The sequence below is a fragment of the Rhinichthys klamathensis genome, unplaced genomic scaffold (genome assembly GCF_029890125.1).
Source record: "Rhinichthys klamathensis goyatoka isolate OS25496 unplaced genomic scaffold, OSU_Roscu_1.1 h1tg000005l_1, whole genome shotgun sequence".
NCBI classification, from domain to species: Eukaryota; Metazoa; Chordata; class Actinopteri; order Cypriniformes; family Leuciscidae; genus Rhinichthys; species Rhinichthys klamathensis.
The window spans coordinates 4,515,715-4,542,825 of NW_026606558.1; the positions used below are offsets into that span (position 1 = coordinate 4,515,715).

At 37.0% G+C, this 27,111-nt stretch overlaps 2 protein-coding genes across 2 annotated transcripts in view; both read right to left on the reverse strand.

Moving 5' to 3' along the window:
* Positions 1–1,351: 1,351 nt before the first annotated feature.
* On the reverse strand, positions 1,352–13,315 carry zgc:162879 (ras and EF-hand domain-containing protein). The gene is made up of 17 exons (XM_056255719.1): positions 12,853–13,315; positions 11,698–11,850; positions 10,626–10,716; positions 7,977–8,072; positions 7,811–7,888; positions 7,143–7,258; positions 5,947–6,015; positions 5,748–5,829; positions 5,514–5,584; positions 5,131–5,314; positions 4,940–5,041; positions 4,041–4,182; positions 3,860–3,941; positions 2,248–2,362; positions 2,055–2,168; positions 1,902–1,978; positions 1,352–1,815 (listed from the first exon to the last, which is right to left on the reverse strand). Exons 1-17 carry the CDS (start codon positions 13,161–13,163, stop codon positions 1,713–1,715), a joined length of 1,986 nt encoding a protein of 661 aa, XP_056111694.1. The 5' UTR covers positions 13,164–13,315; the 3' UTR covers positions 1,352–1,712.
* A 5,576-nt stretch (positions 13,316–18,891) lies between these two features.
* sema4ba (sema domain, immunoglobulin domain (Ig), transmembrane domain (TM) and short cytoplasmic domain, (semaphorin) 4Ba) overlaps positions 18,892–27,111 on the reverse strand; it is a 35,244-nt gene continuing 27,024 nt past the window's right edge. Inside the window, exons 8-14 of the mRNA XM_056255706.1 lie at positions 24,864–25,045; positions 24,263–24,413; positions 22,690–22,900; positions 21,928–22,043; positions 21,343–21,500; positions 20,914–21,002; positions 18,892–19,688 (exon numbers count right to left, since the gene is read on the reverse strand). Coding sequence (XP_056111681.1) covers positions 18,925–19,688; positions 20,914–21,002; positions 21,343–21,500; positions 21,928–22,043; positions 22,690–22,900; positions 24,263–24,413; positions 24,864–25,045 — 1,671 coding nt within the window. The 3' untranslated portion in view covers positions 18,892–18,924. The remainder of the gene's footprint in view (positions 19,689–20,913; positions 21,003–21,342; positions 21,501–21,927; positions 22,044–22,689; positions 22,901–24,262; positions 24,414–24,863; positions 25,046–27,111) is intronic.

A 27,111-nucleotide genomic window follows, 5' to 3' on the forward strand; every position in this document is an offset into this window, starting at 1 on the left:
ACCTATAAGCAAACTCCATAATTTTTCTATTCCCATTGATAGCTCCTTCATCTCCTCCTCCCCTCAAGTTAAGAGTGAGTGTTATCTACAATAGCACCCTATCTTTTACGTCTCATGTTAATAATGTTACCCGGTCTGCTTACTATACCATCTTCGAAACATCAACCGTCTGCGTCCTTTCCTCACGCCACTGCCATTCGTGTTCATAGTTTAGTCACTTCTCGTTTAGATGACTGCAATTCCCTTTTGTTTGGCCTCCCGCATAAAACCCTCTATAAACTTCAACTGGTCCAAAACCCAGCTGCTCGTATTATCACTCGTACCCCCTCTATTCATCACATCCCTCCTATACAACAGCTCCATTGGCTCCCCATCATTTACCGTATCAACTCTAAAACACTTCACTTTTAAAGTCATTCATAATCTTTCCCCTTTTGACCTCCTCCATATACCCACACCCGCTCGCACTCTTAGATCCTCTTCCATCCATTTTACTGTTCCCCATGTACACCTTGTTACTATGGGGAGCAGAGCTTTCAGCTGCTCTGCTCCTCAGCTCTGGAACTCGCTTTCACCGGATCTCCCTAATATTGATTCACTCACATTTTAAATCCAAACTCAAAACCCATCTGGTTAGAATAGCTTACTCACTCTGATCACAACTGCATTGTCTTTTTGTTTTTACTTGAATATTATTGTCTTGATGTGACCTTGAGTGTCAAGAAAGGCGCCTATAAATAAAATGCATAATAATAATCAGCGCTAATTGTCAGTTGTAAATTTACAAAATATAAGTTATTGTATTAACCACATTAGCTGCCAGATTTTTTCCACAATTTCTAGTTTACACCCGTTTAAACCATTATATAACGGCTCTGGTTTAAACCTTCCAAAATAATCTTAATACAGTTTAACCCTCCAATCAAATGATTGCCTCCTGTACCGAAAGATCTCGCGATGCTGCCGATGCTTCAGAGTAAGTTTGACGCCGGACAGTAAAGACATCGGTTTGTTGGGTAATAAGACAGCGGCCCTTGGGGTGAGCTAATCTGAAGATCGGATAAAACTGATAAAAACAGCTGTACCATTGTTTGTACTTTTCTTTAAAGACTTTTTTTGTACATCAATTTAGTTTGACTGGGTATTTACTTTCCTGTGATCATGTCTCTTTTCTTGAGCAGTATTTACCATGTAAAAACCAAGAATAACAGACCCATCTTAGAATCACATACTTTTGTATTTTTATGTCCTTTACTAAAAATGGTTGAATAAAAGTAAAAAAAAAAAAAAAATTCAGCAAACTCCAATTTTGAGTTAGAGAACATCAGAAGAATGGCTTCCAGACCGTTGATTTAAACTACATCTAAAACTTTTATTTAACACAATGTTAGACAAAATGTACATGAACATCCTTCGACAAGTAATTCAAATATAACAAATAAAAACATTTAAATAAACATTGAACCCTGAAGTGAATTGATCATTTGTAGGCAAATGTACAAGTATACATTTGATCAGTGCTTAAAAACACCAAGGACACTTACAAAACATTCAAAAGATGTCAATTGCTTAAGTGACTAACTTGATTCTTTAAAAAGATTAACATTTTCCCAATAAAAGGTCATTTTATAAGGTGCAATAATTATTTAAAAAGTTAACTTTAGAAAGCACTGACATTAAAATAAATTGAAGACATTTAAACCCCAGCAGTTTTAAACTCCACAGCAGTTGCTCAGTGTCTTCTTCCGTTTGTGAAGACTCAGATTCACCTGTGACTCTGACCTCCGCCCCAGTTTTGCATGTTTCTTTACTTCTCTGTGAAAATGTTTCAGAAGACATTTGAAACCTCAAAACACTGAATATCTTTACTCAGTTTTAGAATGAGCAAGAACTGATCTTACCTTGCTAAATGTAAAACGGCCTCGACGACGTTCGTCCCCTCTTTAGCACTCGCCTCACAGAACAGGGCATTATAAGCCTGTCATGGACAGCAGCCATTAGAAATTGACAACATGATGGTTAATACGGTCTTTCCACACAAATCCGAGACTCACCATAGCAAGCTTTTCCCCATGGAGAGAGCTCACACAGCTTCCCTCTGGCCTCTCTGCCCTCAAATCCACCTTGTTCCCTATTACACACATTGGGATGTCCTTATCGGTTGACTCCTGTGAGGGAAAATTGACCGGATTCAGACTACAAATAATACAAAGGAAAAGTAAAGGTCATTCGAGTTTGTCACCGTACCTGAATCTGTTCCACCCATTCACGAACATTCAGAAAGCTGCTCTCAGACGTGACATCGTACAGCAGTAGCACTCCATGTGCTTTGCGGAAATATGACCTAGCAATGCTACGGAACCTGTAGAAAAGTAACAACTTTTTGAAAATGAATGTGCTTACCAGTGAAGTATTGTCTACATACACTACAGCTCAAAAGTTTGGGGGTCAGTAAGAACTTTCAATATTTTTATTTCAATACTTTTATTCAGCAGGATTAATTTATTAAGATGCATTTAAAAGTTTCCATAAAAATATTAAGCAGCAAAACTGACACCGAAGCAATGGATGATGAAAATTCAGCTTTGCCAACAATGTAATAAATTACATTTTAAAATGTATTAATAAAAATAAAAATAAAATAGTAATTTCACAATATTATCTTTTTACAGCATCGATCAAATAAATCCAGCCTTGGTGAGCACACGTCTTTTTTTTTTTTTTTTTTTAACAAACTCTTACTGACCCCAAACATTTGAACAGTACTTTATCTTCAGCATATGGTTCATTAGACAATGAAAACTTAGCAGGCGCCAGGCAGCAACGACAAATCAAAGGCTTAAAATCTGAACGTCCCATTACCCGAATTACCCTTTACAACTAGACATTCTTTTATGTAAAAAAAAGTCCTCAAACATATACATTTATGCTACAGATCAAGTAACAAACAAAGGCTCGGTTTCACAGACAAGGCTTAGATTAAACCAGGAGTAGGCCTTAGTTCAATTTGGGCATTTAAGTAGCTTTTAAAAACATGCCTTAAAAAAAAAAAAAAAAAAAAAACATTACTGGTGTTCATCTTGACAAAACAATGGCATTGATACATTTAAAGATATGCCAGTGCAAGTTACTTTCAGTTAAAACAGCTCAAACATGCATTTTAGTCTGAAAGTAGACTTAAATCTTGTCTGTGAAACCGGGGGAAAGAATCCAACACAAGCTTCACATTTAAACCCTAGGCCTGCATGCCTGCCAATATTCCATCATTTACTGTGAATCACATGTATAAACGAACGGGAAACAGGTTTAATTTATTTTCTGTGGCAACATGCCACATTTATTAGTATTTGTTAAACAGGACTGAAGGGGCAGTCTTAGCTTAACCATGTAAAACTCACTTAGAATGCAATAAAATGATAGCGGCACAGCTCAAAACACTAACCCAGTTGACAATGTTTTAGCATAAACTAGCATACAGTAAAACCATAGTGTGAAATATTACAATTTTAAATGTTTTTCATTTTTCATTGTTTTTCACTGATTTGAATGTTACGCAAGGGCGGCAGTGCACGGCTTTACAGGAAAGGATTGGAATGCGGCATCATGTTTTCATAATCATTGGAAGCCAAAATCAAAACAAACAATTTATATTAATAGCATCCCTAGTCATCAAGTCATCTTTGAGAGCAATGGGCCCCCTGGTGGTTCAGGGGCCTTACACAACTTGCATACTTTGCGTATAGGGAGGACCAGCAGACAAATTTAGTATCTGTGCAGTGCACCTTAATTCATATGTAACTTAATCATAATTTTAACTATCCTACTAGTTGGTTCTTAAATTGGTCATATACTACTTTACCTTTCCTGTCCAGCAGTGTCCCAGATCTGAAGGTTTGTTTTCTCTCCATCTACAAGCATCTTCTTGATTTGAAAATCAACACCTGCAAGAATGAATTTTGAGCTATTTGGATTCTATCATAATAATGTATTCATATGGTAACATTAAAGCTCATTCAAAATTAGTGGTTGCATGTTCTCACCAAGAGTGGTTTGGATATCTCCTCTGAATTCGTTAAGACTCAACCGTAGTAAAAAGCTGGATTTTCCTGACCCAGCATCCCCAGCCAACACCAGACGATACACTGGAGCAAGATCTGTGTCAAGCAAGTCTTCTTCAGTTTGCTATAGAGAACAAAATGTACAAAGTCCATCACAGTGCTTCTCAACCTTTTTTACTTTTTTTACCAGTTTTATAGTGCCGTCATTTACTAGATAAGATTAACGATTAAATTAACCATTTTATAGCCAATAAAATATTTTTTCAGCTTGCCATAGCTACAGAAATGAATACGCATAGGATGTACACAAACGCTCGTGGAGTTACAAGTATTATTGTAAATTCATGCTAGGTATTGAAATCAAATATCATATCCAATATCATATCCAAATATCATATCCTTCAAAAGAGAGAGAGAGAAAAAAAAAGTGAATTTAAAAAATATATATATAATAATAATATTTAATGTTTCTATGCGATCTTGAGGACTCCAGATCACTATACACATTACACACAGCATTTGATCATTATAAACAGGATCCAAATGCTACTACAAATGGTCCTTGGACTAGTTACTTGCTAACTGGCCCATAACTTTACAAAACACTTTGGCCCTTTATAGTTTTCAGCAAAACTATGTAGTAGAGCTGAATGTTATGTCAGCAGCTGAGGCTATTTTCATAGTTAGTTACACAAGAGTTGCACAAATACTTTTTTTTTTTTTTTTTAAACAGCAGATTAAGATTACACAAGATATATTACATTTACAAATGATTCTAAAACTTTCTGGTAAAATCTTACTAATCAAATCCTTAAGCTTACTAAATAAAAACATTGTCTACTTCCTAGTTTTTAAACATCTTTGGAGTAAGCAAGAACTACCTTGACAGGAAAAGCAGATAAGCGTCGCCGAAGTGAGGATGATATTGAGCCAACTCTGCTACGAGGTACAGGTTCCAAAGCATCAGACTTCAGTTCCGACACCTACAAAAACATTAGTTATTTACCTAGAAAGGAATTATACAGAGAAACAACCCATATAATGTGAAAACTAGTGAAAGCTGAAGACTTGCCTCCAGTTCAGATGGAAGAGAAGAGTAACTATGATGCACTGTCTCCACTGAATTATGGCTGTCGTCACTGTCATAATCGCTGGCTAACATCGGCTCAGGGTCCGTCTGAAGGGAAACGCCACTGTCCAAATATTTATCAGCCCAGCACTTGACCAAGGACATAGTATCCTCTTCATTAGTAAAACTGTAAAAAAAAACAAAAAAAAAAAAAACAAATTCAAGTTAAATAGACATCTAATCCTCCATAGGAAAAAATTTATAATAAAATTAATATAGTATAATATAGACACAGGCCTAAACAAAGAATCTTGAATGTTTGCTCAGTATATGTTTCTGTCAAGGTACAACTGCAATACAGAGCAAACGATAGAGGGCATAATTACCCGCTCTGATTCATTGTACTCTGTCGAAGTGGTTTCATCTTCCTAGGAGGAATTTCATTTTTTGGTGAGAGCTACAGAAGAGCAAACATTTTAATGAGGATAGTTAGTGTACATTAAAAGGCATTCCAGAAACAATGCTGATATCCTTTATGATGGAAATCCAAAGATTTGACCATGGTTAAAACGAATGCAGTACCAACTAAAAAAAAAAAAAAAAAAGAATGATATAGCTACCCGTCTTTTTGTAGAGGAGTTATCCTGGGTCAGAGCAGAGCGTAACCCATCATTGCTGTCATACAACGTTTTGTTCACTTCCCTAATGTGGAGGGGGAAAAAGTCAAACCTTTCATATCAAAGCAAGCAAGAAATCCATTTCTTCATTACAATATTTTGATTCATTTGACTATCACAGAGAACAACTGAATTGACTTACTGGAGGATTTCTATATGGCTGGAATAAGACTGATACTCCATCACCATCTTCTTAAGGTCATCACTTTCTCTGAGAAGGAAAAATAAAATTCACATTTATGCAGGCTGTATGCAGTGGTGGAGGAAGTACTGAATCTCAGTACTTAAGTAAAAGTACAAATAACCAAAGACATATTTACTTTAATGAAAGTAGAAGTACCACAATGACAACCCTACTTAAAGTACATTTAAAATCAGGTACTTCTTACTTTTTACTTAAGTATTAAAAGTAAAAGTACTTGCATAACACTTTATTCTCTTAAAGTCTATATTCTAATAATTAATAAAACAGTTAATTCTAACTCATTCAACCTAATACTTCTATTATGATGTTCACTTATAATGGAAAAGCCGTTATTTTTTAAGTTTTTGTCCATTTCTGAACAAGCTTGCAATTAGCAATATACATCACATCAAGCTTAATTTGACAGCGTTTGGCTGTAAACGTGATTAACTTATGGCGTAATTCTGAACCTCTTGGCTTGCCATACTAATCCTAACCAAAAATAATAGGCTTCACACGCACCCCACACCACTACTAAATCTACCCATGCGTATCCTATGCACGTAAAAACAAATTTCCGCGTATAAATTGCACGATAAACACACTGCGTGCTATAGAGACGCATTTATTGTGACCGGGTTGATATGGCAACCAAACTTCACTGGTGAGACAAACGTGCGACGAACGGACGGTCAGGATGACGTTTTGGCAGAGGGGAAAACTGATCAGAAAATGTAACGAAAATGTAACAGAACGTTGTAGGATGCCCTGAGGATGGTCTTTTGACCGAAAGCTTGGTCTATTAAATTTGCTTTAAGGATTTGAGTGTGCGGACAGTTAATTTATTGAGATCTTTAGTCTTGTGTGTCTGGCACCTTGAAGATCGTGAGTGCGGTGTAACTCCTTCAAAACAGAACGTTGTAGAAATGTAGTGGAGTAGAAAAAGTATATTAATTGCTGCAAAATGTAACGAAGTAAAAGTAATAAGTATGCACTATTGATTCTACTTAAGTAAAGATATGTGAAAAATGTACTTAAGTAAAGTAACGAAGTATTTGTACTTCGTTACATTCCACCACTGGCTGTATGGGAGAACCAATGGCAGCAATCATATCTTTACACACAAACTCAGTTTGAAGCATCAGCATTCTCACCTCTCGTGTTGGAGTTTCTGGTCAGTGAAGGCATTCTTCAATCCGTCCAACTCAACCTGGAGAACTGAGACATTCATTTTGGCTTTCATAAGAGAACTCCTCAGCTCCTCATTCTCCTGCAGAGAAACAAATGAAAGCTGTAGAGGTCATAAATGTATCAATTTGGTATTTAGGGTGCAAATACAGAATAAAGGGTAATCTGCCCCACCAAATTCAGACTAAAATGTGTCAGTGGATAAGCTGTGGTGCTTCTAACAAAAATGGTTCATAATTTTACATTTGATCACATACTGCATTAAAAAAGGACCCTTGTTTTGCTAAATTTTTATTTGACGCGTAAATCATTCCCACATTCTATTTATATGGTCTTATGTGATGGTTCACCTCAAGACGTCAAGTAAAAAAAAAAAAAAAAAAAAAGATATGTTGAAGAATGTTGGGAACTTTATTTCTAATGAAGAAAAAATATTTCTCAAAATATTTTTTTATCCACAAAAGACAGTCATACAGTTTCAGAATGGAGTGAAGGTGAGAATTTATATTTTTTGGTGAACTATCATTTTAAATAAAACAAAAAAAATGGCAGACTTTACCTTGCTCTCCCTAGGGTTCAAACATTTTGTAAAGGGCACTGCATGTGGTAGAAGGGAGAGGAATCTGATTCATACCTGCATAAGAGCTTGAATCTGTGCTCTCAATTTGATGGCATCTTCTCTGGGGCTGTTTAATTTTGACTCTTGATACTGCTAAAATTAGAGAATGTAAGAAACAATGCAAGTTACACAAAATAGACAAACCCACATGCATTCAAATGAGAATCCCAGATTGTCTAACCTTTGTGAGCCTCTCTATTGTTGTTTGCAGGTCTGCCAGCTCATTCTCATGCTTGATTTGGAGCATAGCAATGGATTCATCCAATTTCTTCTGCTCCTGTATGCATGAAACCCAAGAAGAGTGTTTTCCTTATATCCACAGGCCTAATAAAGAGGCATTTACAAGCTCTCATAGAGAAGCCTTTGTGCACAGAGTCAGGCTGGCCTTCCTGTTAAAAAGCTCCCTGGGCTACAAGAATAAAGGTGAACCACTGAACAAGAAGCTGAACCCGAAATCCCTCTTTTCCACTCAGCAAGACAGAATAAACACATTTACATGTATGAACCATGGTTATAGTAACTAATATCTTAACGAATATCATTAAGAATTCAGAAAAGCATGACCTACTTTTGCTTTAATCTGCATGTAAAGATGTTACATTGTTAACTTTTCCCCGCCATTGACGGAAATTTCCAGCTTTCCGTGTTTTCACTGTTATACGGTAGGGGGCGCAATTATGCATCTTCTGAATGAATACTGAATCTCCTGATCAAATCAACGACGTGGAAACAAGCGATAGCATATACATATGTAAAAATGCGGCAATCAACATTAAACCACATAAATCAAAACTGCCTAATGTTACTAAATGAAATGTCGACCCAGGAGGACGAGCTATGTTGATGGACTCGATCTACGCCATTTTTTGATCATCGTTCTGAATCCCATCCAGACATGGTCTTGACAAATGAAATTCTCAGCTTTTTGCTCAAAATGTTGCTTTTTATGAAACTTACAAGTGTTGATAGAAAAAATGCATTAAGCGAGAATAAAAAGTGTTTTCTTTAAAAGCAGAGGGTGTGTTTCTTTTGATAGTTTGCATATTTAGATATTCATACAACAAAATATTCTGGGGGCCATTAAATTGTGAAAATGATCAAATGCTGGCAGTGGCTGACACCTTTTTTTGAAAAATGCTGGCAGGGAAAGAGTTAATATTCAAACTAATGTACATTAGGGGTGGGCGATATGAGCAAAAATTCATATCACGATATTTTTCACTGTCCGGACGATATCGATATTATATCGCGATATGAGAAAAAAATTGGAATCACATTTTAGTACACCTTAGTTAAATTACAGGCAAAATATGTATTTTAACAGTAGATAACTAGAAACAGGTGAGGCATTTCATTGGACATAGACCTGAAATGTGTTTTTTTTTTTTTTTTTTTTTTTTTTTTCAAAAAGTGCAAACGTGCAACATGAGGTAGGCCTGAATGCACTTATGTCTTTCCACTTTTTGCTCGTCTTGTTATAATGAGAACCGGCAGCGAATGAAGATTTTATTGATTTCTGAGTGAGAGCCGTCTTTGGGTGTGCTCTGTCTCCGGGAATATCTGTTGTTATAGTTTTTCTTTTTTAAATTAGTTTTTATTTTAATATCGTTTTCAATTTTGCTTTAAATTTCAGTTTAGTTTTAGCTAGTTTCATTAATGGTTTTGTTAGTTTTTATTTAGTTTTATTTTGCAAACACATTTCTATATAGTTTTTATTTTATTTAGTTTCAGCTTTAGTAATTATAGTTTAGCTTTAGCAGAGCGAGCAGAACACTTCCAGTGTAGACCAAAGCGAGACGTTTAATTTAAGTTTAAGGTTTGCACAGATTACAGTTAACTCTTGTGCAGACATCTTAATAATAAAAATAAAATAATGGTTTGAGATTAAACAAAGCACCAAATAAATAGAACTTAAAAGTATAAGAAACTATAAAAGTAAGAAAAAAAACAATGAAAATTTTCATACAAACTAATTCATTAGTGTAAGGAGACAGAATAAAGGCCTACAGTTTGTACAGTATAAAACCCATTACGTCTATGGAGAGTCCCCACAAAGATAGTGGACCAGTGTGTGTTTATGCGCGCGCTTATGTGTGTGTCGTGTGTATGCGCGCGCTCATGTGTGTGTCGTGTCCTGTTATTCATAGCCTAACGTTACATTGCGGGGAAATGTCTCCACGTGGATAATATTATTAGCAGTAAATGTTTTGTAAAAACAAAGATAATAACAGCAGCTTTCAACCTTCATGAAAACATGACATCTCAAACATACAGTACTTTAACGTTTAAACTTTAACGTTTGTTTGTGGTTGACGAACTTGTTTTGGTGTTGCACCCGCGTCTCGCAAATGAAACGGCATTCTAAAAATGCTGCGCTCAAGTTAAAAGTCGAACTTGCGTCTCATTACCTTGTTATTTCCCATTCCACCGCAAAAGATGCATCCTTTATGAACAGCCGCTTAGCACTAGCGATGTGTTCTACGTTACGGTCCTTCATTGAACGCGTCACAGGACAGCGGTTAATCGCCTCAGCAACTTCACGCATGAAGCGCCAAATCAGCCATTTCCTTGAACAGCGTATTCGATTCTGTATCGTCATTAGTGTTAACAGTTGTAAAGAGTTGGCTACCAAATTGAACAAAACAATATAACTGCAAAATTTGAATTTATGAATACGGTATCCTCGGTATCGCAAAATCGATATCATGGCACAACATAATACCGGTATTCACGTTCATACCGGTATAGCGCCCACCCCTAATGTACATAAATGTGCCAATTCATAATAATAAAAATAGTCACTGCATATCAAGCTTGTCTGAATTCTCACCTCTTCTCTGACCCTCTCTTCTGTGCGGGCCAGTTGCTGCTGCACGTCCTCCTCCATTTCTTCTAACTGACAGCTGGTCAGTTCCTCTGTCCTGTTGACATCAAAAAAGCAAAAGGCATAGCCTGAAATTTTTAGAACCAAATAGCAACTTTAAAGTCTCCAGAAAGCAGTTTGAAACAACCTTGGATGCATTAAAGGGTTTCCTAAGACCAAGAGCACCGGCATCCAGGTCTCAAAAGAAACGTTCCCCTGAGGAGCTACTACTGGAGAGATGAATTACTCCTTTAAGCTACACCGTCTTATCATAATCAAGTGGGTGCAGTTGAGCAAACGTCTGACGAAAGGGAAGGGAGGAATGAAGGCAGGACTCTTGAGAAAACAAGCTGCAACTGTGTGAGGTGGACCAGAGGTGAAACAAACAGCCTTATGCTAAACACACAGTAAAAGGCCTGGACTGTGTTTCACTGAGAAAACAGAGCCCTCAAACTGTGTCCACACCTACATAGAAATTCTTGAGAAATACAAGGACAAGCTTAGTAACTCTGCACTAATTTTCAATTTCCTCCTTAAGAATGGAAGAGCTTTTCTTCATTTTAATAATAAGCTTTAGAACCTGAATCCATTAAATGCTTACAGAAGCAAAAAGAAAAACACTTCCTGGACAAAAAAAAAAAAAAGGCCAGTGTTTCGGTCCACCATACGATGAAGTAGATAGGAAGTTCACAATAATATTAGTGATTCATTAATCTGATATGGAACAGCACAATATTCTTGTACTTGCTACAATTGTGCACTAAATTCTGTTATAGTTTTCCTCCCACTAGAAAGCTTCAGAAAACTTCCAAGGGGCCACAGAATGACAAGTTTCAAATAACAAACAATTAAAATGCTAAAGAAATTCTTTCAAACATATAAAGGGACATGAAATTATATCGAGGCACAACTACTATCGTCTTTCATAATGTCTCATCAGCCTTGGCAAAGACAATTTAAAAAGGGCCAAACCAGCTGTTGTAAAACCTGTTTTTGAATCGGCACACTATCCCGGCTGTATCCTGGAAATGCTCCTCACCTTCGAAGACTTGTCTCGAGTTGTTTACTCTCCATCCTGTGTTCTTTGCTCTCGGACACAAAGGCTTTGATGACATCCTCATATTGCTGCAGTAACAGCTCATCTGATGTGGAGTGGATTTGTTCATACAACTCGCTCACTGCGTCGCACTGCCTGCAGACAAGAAAGGAAAAAAAGTGGGAACAGCAATAAAACACAAGGACTGAATGAGCGCATCTTATGTGGATGGATGAAGCCAGTTGTCAAGACAGGCATTGGCAAAAAAAAAAAAAAATACAAAACGGTAGTTAAATGGAGATGAAAACCACTAAAAATCATCTGTGTATACACAAGTTTACTTATCTAAACAGGCAGATATAAACCACAGACTATTGTTTTTATATACAGCTAGATATGGAGGAACTGAGTCCAGGGAGTGAATTAAGAAAAGTCGTCCCAGTTAATAACGCATAGGATTTCCATCTTTTATCCACGTAATAGCCTCCAAACGCTTTGCAAATTTCATACATAAATAGTAGGATTTTCTGCATATGGTCCACAATATAAAATATATCTTGGCCATTTCCACCACTGGCTAGAACCAAAAAAAACTTATAGCATACTTTTTTTTTTTTTTTTTTACAAATGTGGGAGTCCAAAAAAAAAAGCTTGTCGTCAGATTTAACTAACTTCTGGGTACACATCTGATCCAAAAACATGTACGTGCGCGCGCACACACACACATTGTTACATTACATCCATCTTTGTGAGGAGGACGTTCATTACCCTAACATCACAAATAAGTGCCTAAACTGAACTTTTACCCTAAACCCAATTATAACCGTATCCCTATAAAACCAAGCCGTTGCCCTAAAACAAGCCTTTAAAGAGCTCTCAGAAAGTAAGGACCAGCCAAAAATTTCTACACTTTACTCTCGTTGTCCTCGTTCCGATGGTCTAAAACTCAAAGCGAGCCTCACAAATATAGTTGTCCACACAAACACAAACACACTAATTCTAAGAACTTGAGCTACCTTAAACTAGCAAGTAAACTAGTTTAAACTAAGAAGTTTAAAACGTTAGCCTGTATTGTCTCGTGCATCCTTTTATGTTAATGACGCAAGTAAACGCTCAACAAAATAAGTGAATCTAAACTTCACAAGTCAATAAGCCTACCTTCCTAAATAAAAGGCAACATCTCCGTCTAATGCGTTTTCAAACTCATCCCAAGCGCTTCTCTGACTTTGCAAACTGTTTCCCAACAAAGCAAGATTGAGGGCTTCGGAAACTTCGTGAAAGCTTGACGAAAAGTCATTGAAATTAATGTATCCGTCTCCATCCAGGTCGAACTTGTTGAACAAAGTCCTGATCTCGTCCGCAGGGACATTAAGCTCTCGGCAAACATTAGTGAAGTCCTCATATTCGACTCTTCCTGACTTATTCCCATCACATGCTGCGAAAAGTCTCCGAAGGTCAGTTTGGTTCATCTTTTCACTTGACGAGGACAAGCAAACGCTTATTTAAAATACACCCGTGTACAACGACAACGCTCCAAATACCCTATGTGAAAGTGATAAAACGACGAAAGTGTGAAGCGGAATGAGCGTTCACATGCAGCCTACTGTACATCACCAACAGGTGCGCGGACACCTCGCGCTTAGAGGCAGGTTATAGATGAAGGCATGCGTGATTGGATGATCGCTCATTATCTCGCGTGTAACAAGTTAAACTCAGTAAGTGTGTCATTGGATACCCGTGGAGGTAGGCGTGCTGTAAAAGTGTACAACAATCTGAGAACCAGCCCATATTTACATTGGTCTCTCAGTCTGGCCAGCTAGTAAGTGCTTAAAACCAGCAAAAAGACCAGCCTGGGAGAACCCTAAACCACATTTGTGATGTTATTTCATGCTTGTTATTAACCAAAGAAGAATAGATGATGATGGCTAATTATTTTTCTAATATAGGCCTACATTTAGCTTATATTACTATTAAATTTAGTAACGACTACAATAAAATTATCTAAAATAAATTCGCAAAAGTCATCACCAAAATGAAAATGAACAGAGCATGAACATGATCGTCACGTTGACGTAGTTCCGTCGCGCGCCAGACGCCGTTGCGCGCGGTGGGTTCATACTGTCGAGGGCATTTCCCTCTCAGGTGTGGACTGTTCTTTATCTGCTGAAGGACATTTGCCTTCCTTTGTTTGGTAAATGACCACCACAACACATAGCCACACTCGTATTTCATACAATTCATTGACATTTTCTCTGAATTACAAACTGATTAAAGAGTAGGTCAGGTTAAATAAATCAAAAAGTAGCCTAAATAAAAAGGTAGCCTATGAAATTGTATTATTTTTCATTGTCTCTCTGGCTGTGTCATTCTGCAAACAGGGCACCGCACCTTAAACTAACTCAAGTGTTTACATGGTTCTTCTGTCATAATTAACTTTAAACATGCGTCAAATAACACACGCGCATAAACCCAGAGGAACTTAATTATTTACGTAACTGGATATGAGTATCGTGTTGTTGTAACTATGTCAGCTATTGTTTGTTACTTTATTTAACCTGGAAGAAACAGGTAGTGATGATGACCACAACGATTACGGCTATAATCAAGGATGAGTCGTTAATATACCGACATGCCACACGATGGCAGCATTATTACGGTCAAATGTTAGAGCGCTCGTGAGCACTTGGCTCAAACCCCTTTGAAAAGTGAGATTTATGTAGGCGACAGTACCAGTCAAAAGATTGGAAACATTACTATTTTTTATGTTTTTGAAAGATGCTCATCAAGCCTGCATTTATTTAATCAAAAATACAGAAAAAAACTGTAATATTGTGAAATATTATTACAATATAAAATAATGGTTTTCTATTTTAATATGCTATAAATATAATTTATTTCCGTGATGCAAAGCTGAATTTTCATTAGCCATTACTCCAGTCTTTAGTGTCACATGATCCTTCAAAAATCATTCTAATATGTTGATTTATTATCAATGTTGGAAAATATTTTTTTGGAACCGGTTATAGTTTTTCTTTATTCATTGATGAATAACAAGTTAAAAAGAACAGCATTTATTCAAAATTAAAATCTTTTATAACAATAGAAATATTTATTATCACTTTTTATCAATTTAGCACATCCTTGCTGAATAGAAGTATTAATTTCTTTAAAAAATATACTGACCCTAAACTTTTGAACTGTAGTGTATATTATTACATAAATAAATAAATGCTTTTCTTTTTTTTTTTACTTTTTATTCATCAAAGGATCCTGAGAAAAGTATCACAGGTTGTAAAAAAAAAACATTAAGCAGCAAAACTGTTTCCAACATCAATAATAAATCAGCATATTAGAATGATTTCTGAAGGATCATGAGACATCATGGACTGGAGTAATGATGCTGAAAATTCAGATTTGCATCACAGAAATAAATTATATTCTAAAAGCATGTTAAAATAGAAAGCCATTATTTCAAATGTCAATAATATTTCACAATATTACTGTTTTTTTCTGTTTTTTTGGTCAAACAAATGCAGGCTTGATGAGCATAAAATACTTTTTAAAAACATTAAAATTAGTAATGTTTCCAAACTTTTGACCGGTACTGTATTTGTAAAGATATTTTCATAAAAGAGAGCCATGAAGCCTAAAGTGTCCATAAAATGTATAAGCTGACCGTTAGTGGTATGTGTTTATGAGATATTACAGTAGGTCTATATCTTTTCATTAATCATATATATAATTTGATGCCACTTGACTCAAAACTTTAGTTTGCAAGTTTCAAAACTGTAATTGACCCGAGAAAAATGTTGAATCAGTAAAAATCAGTGGGTTTATTTCTTTTATTTAAAAAATTAAAATTAAAGTGCTTTTATGTACAATATAATAAAAACAACAAAACAGTAGTGATGTATAATACAAAAAATACATTTCACAACAGGTTTTTTTTCTTTACATTGGCAGCAAAATGTACAAATACACCTTTACATTAAAGTTTACAAGACATTAACTTACAATAGATCAGAGCATCTTGGTGCGCCATTATAAAGAATGTATCTGAGCATTTAAGAGTGTAACAGACTAATGCAGTCCAGTAACTCTTATGTCCGAGTCAGTTCAGCACTGAAATATGTGACTATACGACTATCTATATACGTAACTAAATCTACCGCTTGTAGGTAGCAGCTGATGTACAGTGAAGTTTTCACATTGTCTACTCCGTAAAACGGCACGCTAGTGATAATAATCTGATGATGTACTGAAAAACAGAAGCAAATTTGCTTAGTTTAAATGATTTTTGCATGATATTTTGAATGTGATTTTTAAACAGAGGTCTGAGTATATGTAAAACAGTTATATTATTATTACAAATACATGTTTTTTTCTTTTTCTGTGCTTGAAATATGTTCAGTAAGTGTTTTGTGTTTGTGTGATTGATATATATATATTTATATATTAGGGGAGCTCTGTAGATATTAATAAGCACAGTGGAGACATACCCTTGCAGTGGACTGTTGCACAGAAGACCAATAGATATACAGTGGTTTTCGACTTTAGGTAATTCTACTGTGTAGTCCACCAGAGCAGACATGCATGTGAGGTTTGCTCTTTGTTCACGTGTTTTAGTCACAAAAATGGCTACAATATTACATTTGCTTTCCCACAAACCCTTTAAGTCACAAAATCAAGCTCAGAGGCTTTAACAAAACCATTCAGTTGGTACTTGCTACAGCAATGTCAGGAGAACATTCATCCCCAGACACTTTCATTCCAACCATTGCCACATTCTGTGCAAATACAATAGGAAAAAAAGCAGAATTGTAATGCAATTTGGTAAAAAAAAAAAAAAAGCAGAATGTTCATAACATTCCCTTACAAATACAATTGTACAACTTTGTGATCAAAGTCATTGTCCGTCAATATCATGTAAAAGTAAATGTCCCGCTTTCAAACATTCAGCATAAATTTAAATAAGACACAATGTTTCTATTGAAAGAAGAATTTTGGAACACTTTCAATCAATACATAACTACATTCACAATACAAATGTCTGTGTGATCTTTAAAGATCAATGGCAATGAAACATTACACACTTGGGTGGTGCAATATACAATGCTCGTCTTTGGGAATTTTCCTGGAAAATTTGATAATGGAAATAGATGTTTCTTAAAAATTATTATTTGTGTCTGTGTATTCTTAACTATACATTTTTACATGGATCCTTATGTTGATGCTATACTAACTTACATTTGCGCGGAAGTTATTATCCCCATCCCCAATGCTTTGCAGTAACCAAGTAATGTAGTGTTTGAAATAGAACCAGTATGTCACTCTTGGCAGCTGATGATTTATAACGTAGTTTCATATACCTATATGTCATTGCTCCCACCCAAAAACATCTGTTAGCCTGCTTTGACTTAAGGTGTTATAGTGAACATGGCACTTTTTCATGAAAAAAAAAAAAAAATCTGCTGGTCACTTTACACTCTTCAGGAGCATAGGTCTCATAACTTAGCGTAAAATTGGCATGTAAATTCGTTTTCATTATGTCCGAATGCAAATTCATTATTCAAATTTACAACATGGCAATATAAATGTCTTTAATCTGAGAGAAGTACACTTTTGAGTCAAGAGAATAGCTCTTGACATATCCGTCAAGACCACTTGGGCTTCTGAGAGATGTGAAATGAGAGAATCTAAAATCTTTTGGCACAACAAAAAAAAATTGTATCAGTAAACAATCTCAAGAGACGTTTGGTCACTTCTATTGACTATTATGCACTGATTCAAGAAATATTTATGTAGAAAATTCTGCTTTCATTTACTCACGCTCATGTTCTTCCAAAACTCTATGACTTTCTTATGCTGAGCACAAATAGAGATAATTTGAAGAACTGTTTTTGTCAGTGAGGGCCAAAACAACATTGGACCCCATTGACTTTTATTGTTAGGACAACAACAACAAAAAAGCTAGAACTTTGGAGAATGATAAAAGGTGAGTAAATGATGACAGAATTTTCATTTTTGGGTGAACTATACGCTTTAAACCAGAGGTTCTCAACCAAACGGGCTTCAAGATAACTTAAGACTGAATAAGCAATTAAATAAGTCAAAACAAACTAAAAATAAACCCCCCAAAAACTTTTTGTAGAACCAGGATTCCAAAAATCTCTATATATGTATGAGAAAGCCTCATTTTAAAAGTGTGATTTGAAATATTATTATTATTTATTAAATGCTTAATGCTTATTTTGTTGTGGACAATGGGTGCTGGAGTCAAAAAGGCTGAGAACCTCTGCTTTAAATTATTTTTGAATTCCATTGATCAATTAGCAACTGATTGTGATTGGGGTATAAAGAATATAGAGAGAATCATATTTCTGCATCTTCAGAATGTAATTTGTGCCTTGGGATGTACTCTTAGTATTGCTAACATGCCTTCTTTGGAGTCCTCTACACATTGAAACCCCATTGTGGGCTCTTTATATGCCTCAATCTCACTTGCATACTTTATTTAACATGTGTACCTCTGAGAAGCGGTGTAGAATACTGAGGTCGTGGCATCACTTATTGTACTAGGACAGCCGTGTACTGTTTTGTTAGCTCTCTACACGAAGCTTCTCCTTTATGTGATTTGCATAGTATGCCTGCTATGTGCTGAGGTCATGATGATATACTGTGCAAAGGTTTTGCATATACCATCAAAGCTTTGTTTTGATGCACCACTACATCTTACATTGTGTTGAAATGTCAGCTAATCATCTCCCGTCAGGCACTATGTTTAGCAGAGACTCTATTCTAGACTAAAGTTTGAATCTTCTCGTTCACAGGACGACCAACTCTACGCAGCAGACCGAGGGATGAGATGGGAGCATGACAGGTTAGTGAACCCTGAGGGCATCGTATTGCTTTCACACAGATGCCACCAGACATTTTTGGACGGAGGACCGGGGCGGGACGACTGGATCGGCGTCTCTCGCAATGCCCGCCTTATTTTTTCAAAGTGTACCCGAGGCCTTGCGTCCCGCTCGTCGTGGCTCTGGGTGCTTCACAGACTTGGCAGTGACTGAGAAATGTGAACAGATCACCAAGACAAAATGAGAGGAGACAAAGTGCAAAATAAAACCCAGTGATGGTACGTTTCCAGTCATTTTCAGTCTGTCCCTCCCTTGGTGCTGTTCAGTTCAGAGGCCACTATTTTAATTTTTTTAACAGTCATCCCAAACCAACTTAAACAATCGAGTCTTTGATTTCCGAGCCCAGTCGTACTCGAGGCCGCGGGCAAGTCGGCGAGATTTCCACGTGGCTCTCTTTTAAGTTCAATGGCCTCTTTTCGGATTCCGAGAAGCTCTTGCTGTTCTCGGGTGAGGAGCATTCGTGGGTTGGAGTGCTGCAGATGTAGTTATCATTGAGCGTCTGGTAGCCCTTGTGGTCAGACACAGAGGGCGGGATATTGTTGCCGTTTAATGGAAGGCTTTCCGTGTGCTTCCCTGGAATTCGCGGTTTCTTCTGTTGCATGTTGGGGCACTCGCCTTCCTTCAGCATGGACTTCATCCTATCTCGGTTCCTGTATGCCACAAACAGCGACAGGACCACCAGGGAGAACACCAGTAAGGCACACACAACAATCAGTTCATTCCAGTACGTTTTGGTTTTCTGCGGCGACCACGTTTCCCCGGGCAGGATAATCGCCTCCCCTTGGGGCACGAGCTGCGTTCGGGATCGTCCAGTCAGGGTGGTGCTTTCGTGCTCTGCTTTAACGCAATAATTGGCCAGAAGTTGTTGGTAGCCACCTTCTTCAGACCAACATTCATAGATCTCCTCCCTGTCCACTTGGGCTACGACCACCAGGCCGCCGTCAGGACTAGGGTAGACGAATCGCTCGGCGGTTTGACTGTACTCCCATCGCCTCTCAGCCAAGTTGGATCGCAGCTTGCAGGGTAGAACCGTAAATGTGTTGACAGGTATTTGTACCACATGACATGATGGAACACCTGTGGGAAAGATGGTCTTATTAGTTACTAATAAATCAAACATAAATCTGACATATTAGCAAACCACCACGCAACCACTTCAATCACTTACAGTCTATCAGAGCATCTTGCCGGAGGCACTATGTAAATGCGTTTGGTCATGCCACATGCCACAGTGCTTTTGTAACTGTCACAGCTTGCCTTAGCCTCATGCACTCTATAGCACTTTGTGGTTTGTTGGAAATAAATTCTACAAATTGTGATTCACACTGTTTAGATATTGTAAAGGGCCTTTCACGGTGAGCGTGATTAAGCGATGTATTTCGCGATGACGCTCTAGAATCGAAACAATGGATTCTAGAAACAATGGAACTATTTCCACCGGGAGTGATCAATCGCAGTGATTTCGCGGCTAGCGTGTCGTTTTTTTTTTCTTCGTTGCCCCGCGATGAAACGAGCCGTCCAATTAGCTTTCAGCTTACCCGAGCCGCTGCTGTTGCACAAAAGTGTGAGAGTGATGCCGCTATTTTGAAAAAGTGTACACCAAAGAAAAGTATGAATGGATGTTGAGTGTCATCAGTGGTGTTTAGGAACAGATTTATTCTTACATGTTCTTTATACAGATTATCATTTCTATTCATTTTCCACTGAATTATGCGATATGAAGAGTTTGAAAAGCATACAGAGTGTGTCAGAGAGCTCATTCGCTCCAGAGCTTCCAATCATATTATGTGATCGTAACTCCTGCCCTTCCGAATGGCGACGTTGAGTTCATTTCCTCGTTCTGAGTTCCGCACATAAACAACTGAGAAGCCAAATAAATATATGATTACGACGATAAATGTTCTGTGTTTTTCATGCGGCTCGGGGTCTTTTTTATAACAAGAATGAGAAATGCTAAGCAGGTGTTGCGTTCAGTTCATTATAAAACACTACAAATACTGCACGTCTGCCCATTTCTTTAATCAAAATCCACTTTAGATCGCAGTCGGAGGTTATTACATGCACTCGATGATGGTTTCTGTGTAGTCCCAAACTTTATTGATCTTAATTTACTGTTGTATGTCGTGCAGCGGAAAACCTACGAGATGCATACATGAGGAGAAATGTATTCTTGGTCAGCGCCACCTATCGTGCCGGCGTGAATTAGCTGAAGGCAAGTGAAAGCGCCATTCGTCAGCCATTCGCTTGGCTTTATCGTGTCATGCTCAGTGTGAAAGGGCTTTTAAGCATGGCTTTTACTCACGTGGTGGAGTCGGCCTTGCAGAACGAGGGCTTGGCATTGTCATTTTGCACATGGCAGTGTTGGCATCATCCACATCTTGTTGCCATTGACTAGGAAGAAAAGAGCAGAGACTAAAATTCAGTTCATACATAGAGTAAACTAAAAAAAAACCTTCAAAAGTTTAAGTTTTTTTTTTATTACTACTTTAATCTGACAAGAAGACATTAAATTGATCAAAAGTAACTGTAAATAGATTTCTAATGTTATAAAAGATTTATATTTCAAATAAATGGTGTTCTTTTGAAATTTTATAATTTAATAATTTATGTACGTGTGTGTTTTGTGAAAATAATTTATGTGTTAATGTTTTAAACTCTATTTTATTACTTGTTAGTATACTAATTGAAGTGCAATAGATACTAGTACAACAAGTCATGGAAATATGCTAACCTCTTAGTTGGAGCATGTTTGATATTTGAACACTGCTTCCCTGTCCAGGCACAGTAAGGATCTCTAGACAACACACACTCTCCACAGCTCTGGTAGTTGGAGCAGTTGGCAAGAGGGATTTCAACCAGCCCAGAATAGCTGGACACAAACAACAGTCCCTGTTGGAAGCGCAAACACATCAGAAATTAGACACTTTCTCAAGACGGACACTCCTTAGGACAATCTATCTAGAGAACAATCAAACATCCAGTGTAGAAAGACGCTTGAAAAACATACTGTAAATGCTAATAGATGTTAATTGCAAAGACAGAGGCAATAGGCCTTTTTAAAATAGCTCATATGGTGTAACATATACATATGAAGTATAGACTGAGTAGTGTGTAGACAGAGCAGACACTGTTTGTTTCCCATCTGTTCACACACAGTTCCCCAGAGCAGAAAACAGGGACGCAATTATCTCCCTCCCAGGCCTCGCTATCTCTACGGTTGAAGGGTCCTTTTTCCGGCCGCGCTGTCATTTCGCTAATGCATAATGTTCTTCAGCATGCATAACAAGTACAAAGAAAGTAAATGAGTTTAAGGCACCTTCTCATCATCCAGTTCGATGTGTTGTACAGAAAGAGGCTCGGGGAAAATCACCAGCTCTTCAATAATATACATCTTGTGATTAACGTTGATGGCTTTGTGAATCCTGCCATCATCTGAAACGAAACACAAGTGATGTGAGACGAAGCTTTCATGATTTTTATAAAGTATACCTAAGAATACATTTAATATTGTTAGTAGTATTTCAAGATTAACACTTACTAGACTGAAGCAACTAAGGTTTACTTAAAATGTGAGTATCAAAGATGACCGATACATCATGCTTTTGATTAACAATTATTTTTACATCTCGCAATGACAATTGAATTGCATTGCATTTTCCCCCCACAATTAAATCTACAGAGCTTTGATCATACAAACCAAGCATTTAAATATCATCTTACTAAGACATTATTGTGATTATCATAAAAGCCGGATGTATCAAATATCATACTCACAGCTTATTTCATTTATCTTTCTTTGTGTTTGACAGAAAATGAGTAAATGATGACATTTTGGGGTGAACTACCCCGCACTGAATCGGTAGTTACGAACCAGCATGAATGTGTAAAGCAACAGATAAAGTCATGCTGCTTGATATAAAGGTTTGATATCCTGGACTTAAAATCCCTTATAGTAAAACTTAATGGGGATTAGGGCAACAATCAAAAAGCCTTTAATGCAGGAATATTAGTATAAAATCAGATTTGCTATGGTGTATTCCTGAGCTTTACATGCACATGCTGTGTTCTAAGACTTCACCTGTGCCGATGAAGAGCACATCGTAGGTCTTGTGAAGAGCCTGTACTCGGTGCACAGCGAGCTGCGTGTAGCGCACGTTTCGTTTGAGGAGCAGAGGCTGGCTGCGAATCACGCTATCCATGAGGAAGTGGTCCTTCACAAAGTTCAGCACTTTATCAGGCATGTGCAGAGAGGACGAGATCCCTTGGGCACGGGCCGCGTTGGTGATGCACTGCATGAAGATGGAAAAAGATGCTTCAGAAACACTGCACAATATCTAAATCGCTCTTTTTCTCAGTGATGTTTGGTGAGTGGCAGCTTAATTACGCCAAAATCAATGTAACTTTCAACACAAACACCAATGTCAAGTCAGATTGGAAGTGTGATTGAAAAGGTCGGTAACACTTTAGTTTAGGGTCCAATTCTCACTATTAACTAGTTGCTTATTATTAGCATGCATATTACTAGGATGTTGGCTGTTTGTTAGTACTTATAAAGCACATATTAATGCCTTATTCTGTATGACCAGATTCTACATCCTTTAATTCTACCCAATACCTAAACTTAACAACTACCTTACTAACTATTAATAAGCCGTAATTAGGAGTTTATAGTTAGAATTGGACCTTAATCTAAAGTGCGACCCAAAGATCTTGAACTCAGACGACCTGAACTCACGGTCAAATAATCTCTGCGTAATGCTGCCTTAGAATGAAATATGTTAGCTAGAATTGGCATGTGAAAATCTTATTACAACCGTTGACCAGTATAGAAGATGTTCTATAAGTCACTATAAAATCAATGTGGTCAGTTCTTATTTTTGTATGTAGGATTGCATTTATCAATGCATCATTAATTTTTTAGCCCATTTTTCATCAAACATCCAAATTCGCTAATGATGTGTGCACCGTTGCAAGAACGGGACAGTAATCTCTCCCTTCCAGCAACCTGTCACTCAGCAAAAAACGACAATGATCCAATCAACTCCTGATGGACAAATCAAGTCCCGTTCTTATTTTTTTCTCGTTCGAGAAGCCATTTCACTCGAATATACATCACAATCACAATTTTTATTTCATGCCGACTTTAATATAGGCTACAAGACAGTTTAAAAGAGATGGGTCAGTTTGGTCAATTAGTCGTCCACCAACAAACTAGTTTGTTGAGATCTTTTTCGAGTATCTTTTTTGGGTGTTTCTTCTCTTAAAGGGATAGTTCGCCCAAATATGTATACTTCTGTCATTATTTACTCACCTTCAAGTCATTCCAAACCTGTATACGGTAACTTTCTTTCTTCAGAGGAACAAAGGAATATATTCTGAAGAATGTTGGTAACCAAACAGCTTTGGACTTCCATTGTATAAGCAAAACAAGCAAACAAAAAACGCATGGACATTTCTCAAAATATTTTTACATCAGGCTGAGTAAATGATGACAGAAATGACATTTTGGGGTGAACTTTCCCTTTTAAGCACTGTGTTTTTCCTGACGCAGTGTTTTTTTTTATTTTTTTTTATTAAACACTCCTCAAATCCCCCACATTCGGTTCTGTTGCGTCCCATCGAGTTGTTTTTTAACATAACACGAAACGTACCGCTCCAGGTCTGGGTTCTGGTACTTGGTGGTTGTAGGTGTACCACTGCTGCGTCTCCCGATTAACTTCCCGGTAACGTCCATTAAACGCCTCTTCAACCTGATCCATGGTAAACGCACATACAGCTGAGCTTCCTGAAGCACCTTTGTACCTGTACACACAAACACAACATTCATTACAATCAGTATACATATGCATATTCATGACCACACTGTAAAATAACAACCTCACTTACTCACACCTTAAAGACTCAGAAACAGGAGCCGAAAAATCAGTGCACACAAAATGCAAAAGCGTCTAATTTAACCTCAGACATAACAGGTGCGTAGGCGGACACAAGAGGGAGGCTATTCTGAGTCTCGCTGACATCTCCTGCCTGTCCTGTCTCTTGTGCCCCATGTTAATGCACTCAATCAATACCCACAACTCCCACACTAAGTACAGCAAAAGGAGTCTGGTTGAGTGCCAGGCAGGGTTCAATAACAGAAATGAACGCTGAATTTCTTCTTTTTCTCAAAGGTTTAAGAGGAACACAAGCATAGCCACAATGGTATTCACTGTATTATCTGTATTCTAAATGCAATTTCAGGAGATACGTTACCACTGTGAGGTGAAGACTCCATAAAACACGGTACTCTTCCAGGCCTCTTTGCTGGGGGTCAGTACAAACATGTCCTGGATGATGTTGAAGGGGAACCCATCGTCAGGCAATGAACACAGGAGCTGGGCTTTCAGAAAGGTTGTCCATTTCTTTTGAAGAACCCTCTCTCCACCTTTATCGCCCTGTGGAAATACAGATCGAAATCAGTGTTATTTTAGTTTTATATTACATTTATCCATATTTGTTAGTATTAATTTTAGTTTTCATTTTAGTTTAAGTCATTTTGTTATGTGCTTTTGTCATTTTTATTAGATTTTTAATATATCTATTTATTAGATTTTTAACATTATTATTTTTAAAAAAAAATAATTTTAGTACTTAAGCTTACAACTTATTTCTATCAGTAAGTTGCCAAAGCAACATCTCTAATTTAAGTTTTTCATCTTATACATATAGAAATAAATATATATACATACTGTATATATATATATATTCCACAGCTTTATTTAAATGATCAAAAACCTTTGTTTTTTTACTAGTTTTAGTGTTAGTTAACAATGACAACCCTGACAAAAATGAGCCCTGTTAGGTGTTCCTGGTGCTCAACTGGTAGCATATGGTTTGATTCCCTGGAAACACTCAAATACTGGCAAAATGTAAACTCTGAAGTTGCTTTGGATAAAAGCGTCTGCCATAAATGTGAAAGTAAATTGAGGAGGATATGTGCAAAGACTTGTTATGAGCATTTCTGACCACGAGAGGGAACTAGAAGCTGCTGTCGATTCCAACAAGCTGGTGCATCAGCCAATGGAAAAGCTGATTATGATGGCAACTTTCTCTCTTACATAAAGATTTCAAACTGGACAAGGACTGCAGCTTCTATCACATGTTGTGCATTAAGACTGAGTACGACAGTGTGTTTTTGTAATTGAGGCCCTGAGGGTGTACAGGCCTTAACTTTGGTACTTTTAAGTCCCTTTAAACAAAACAGGCAGAATAATTCAAGGGCTTTAACGTCTATCAGAAGAGAAAACACAGCCAGTTATGAGAATTTCCCCATTAATATTATAGGTCTGTTTTGCTGTTCAACATAATAAAAAAGAAAAGACGAAAGGGAAAATGTGACTGTTGTTGTGATATAAGGAAATGATGTAACTAATTCTTGGATTAAAGACAATTGCTTAATCTGATACTGATTTGACTTCTCCCTTTGTTGTTAAGTATGATGCACTATTCGCTATGCTGTAGTTCATTATACAAAAAGTACCCTAAAAAGTAAGACAAATATTGGTTTAAAAAATAAGAGGCAAAGTGATCTAAAGATAAAAATACAGTTAGGAAAAGAAAAATTCATAGTGGAAACTTGAGGGAAGGGATGTTGGATAATAAACCCTATGACACAGGTGAAGAAGAACTAAATATTTTTGTTCTTCAGGAAAGCTTTATATTAGTGTCAACCCTCGCTCAAGCAGAACTTCACACTGAACACCTGAACAAACAAATGGCCAGAGAGATACAATCAAAGACGGGAACAGAAAGAGAAGTTTGGGCAAAGTGCAGGGCAGAGAAACAGACAAGAAGCACAAATGGCCTGAACGACAGCCAGAGGTACGTAAAGCAGAGGTCCCAAAAGCACAATTTGTATTCATCCATCTCAGCTGCTCTCCAAAGAAAATGAGCTTTCCTTTAATTATAATATTATTGTAATCCAGCACGCCTTCCCATACCAGCAGGACCGGCAACAACACATTCCAATAAAATCTTTTAAAGGGAAACTCCCACCCATCATTGAACAGCAGTTCAGCACTGTAAACAGCTGAAGGCTAAGATACACTGTAATCCATGAACGTACATACAGTAAATGTTCTTCACAATGTCATATAAAATTGCTAAGCTAATTAATCCATAATTGCTTTATTGGTTTTGGTCAAAGCTTATTTTAAGCATTTTTAAAAAAAGTTAAAATCCTTAATATTATGTATTAGCAAATGAATGTATATAATACATATTTTAATTATTATTATTTTTAATGTGGTTCAGTGTTGAGGAAAGTTATTTTTAAAAGTTATGCATTACAATATTGCATTACTCCCTACTTTGTTACTTCTTTATGGAAAGTAATGCGTTACATTACTTTTGCATTACTTTTTCTTACCAGGGCTGGGATTGCTTGTTTGTTTTTTTAATAACAACAACAACAACAAAAAAGTCAGCAGCAAAGACATTGGTTAATAAAGTGAGATTAAAT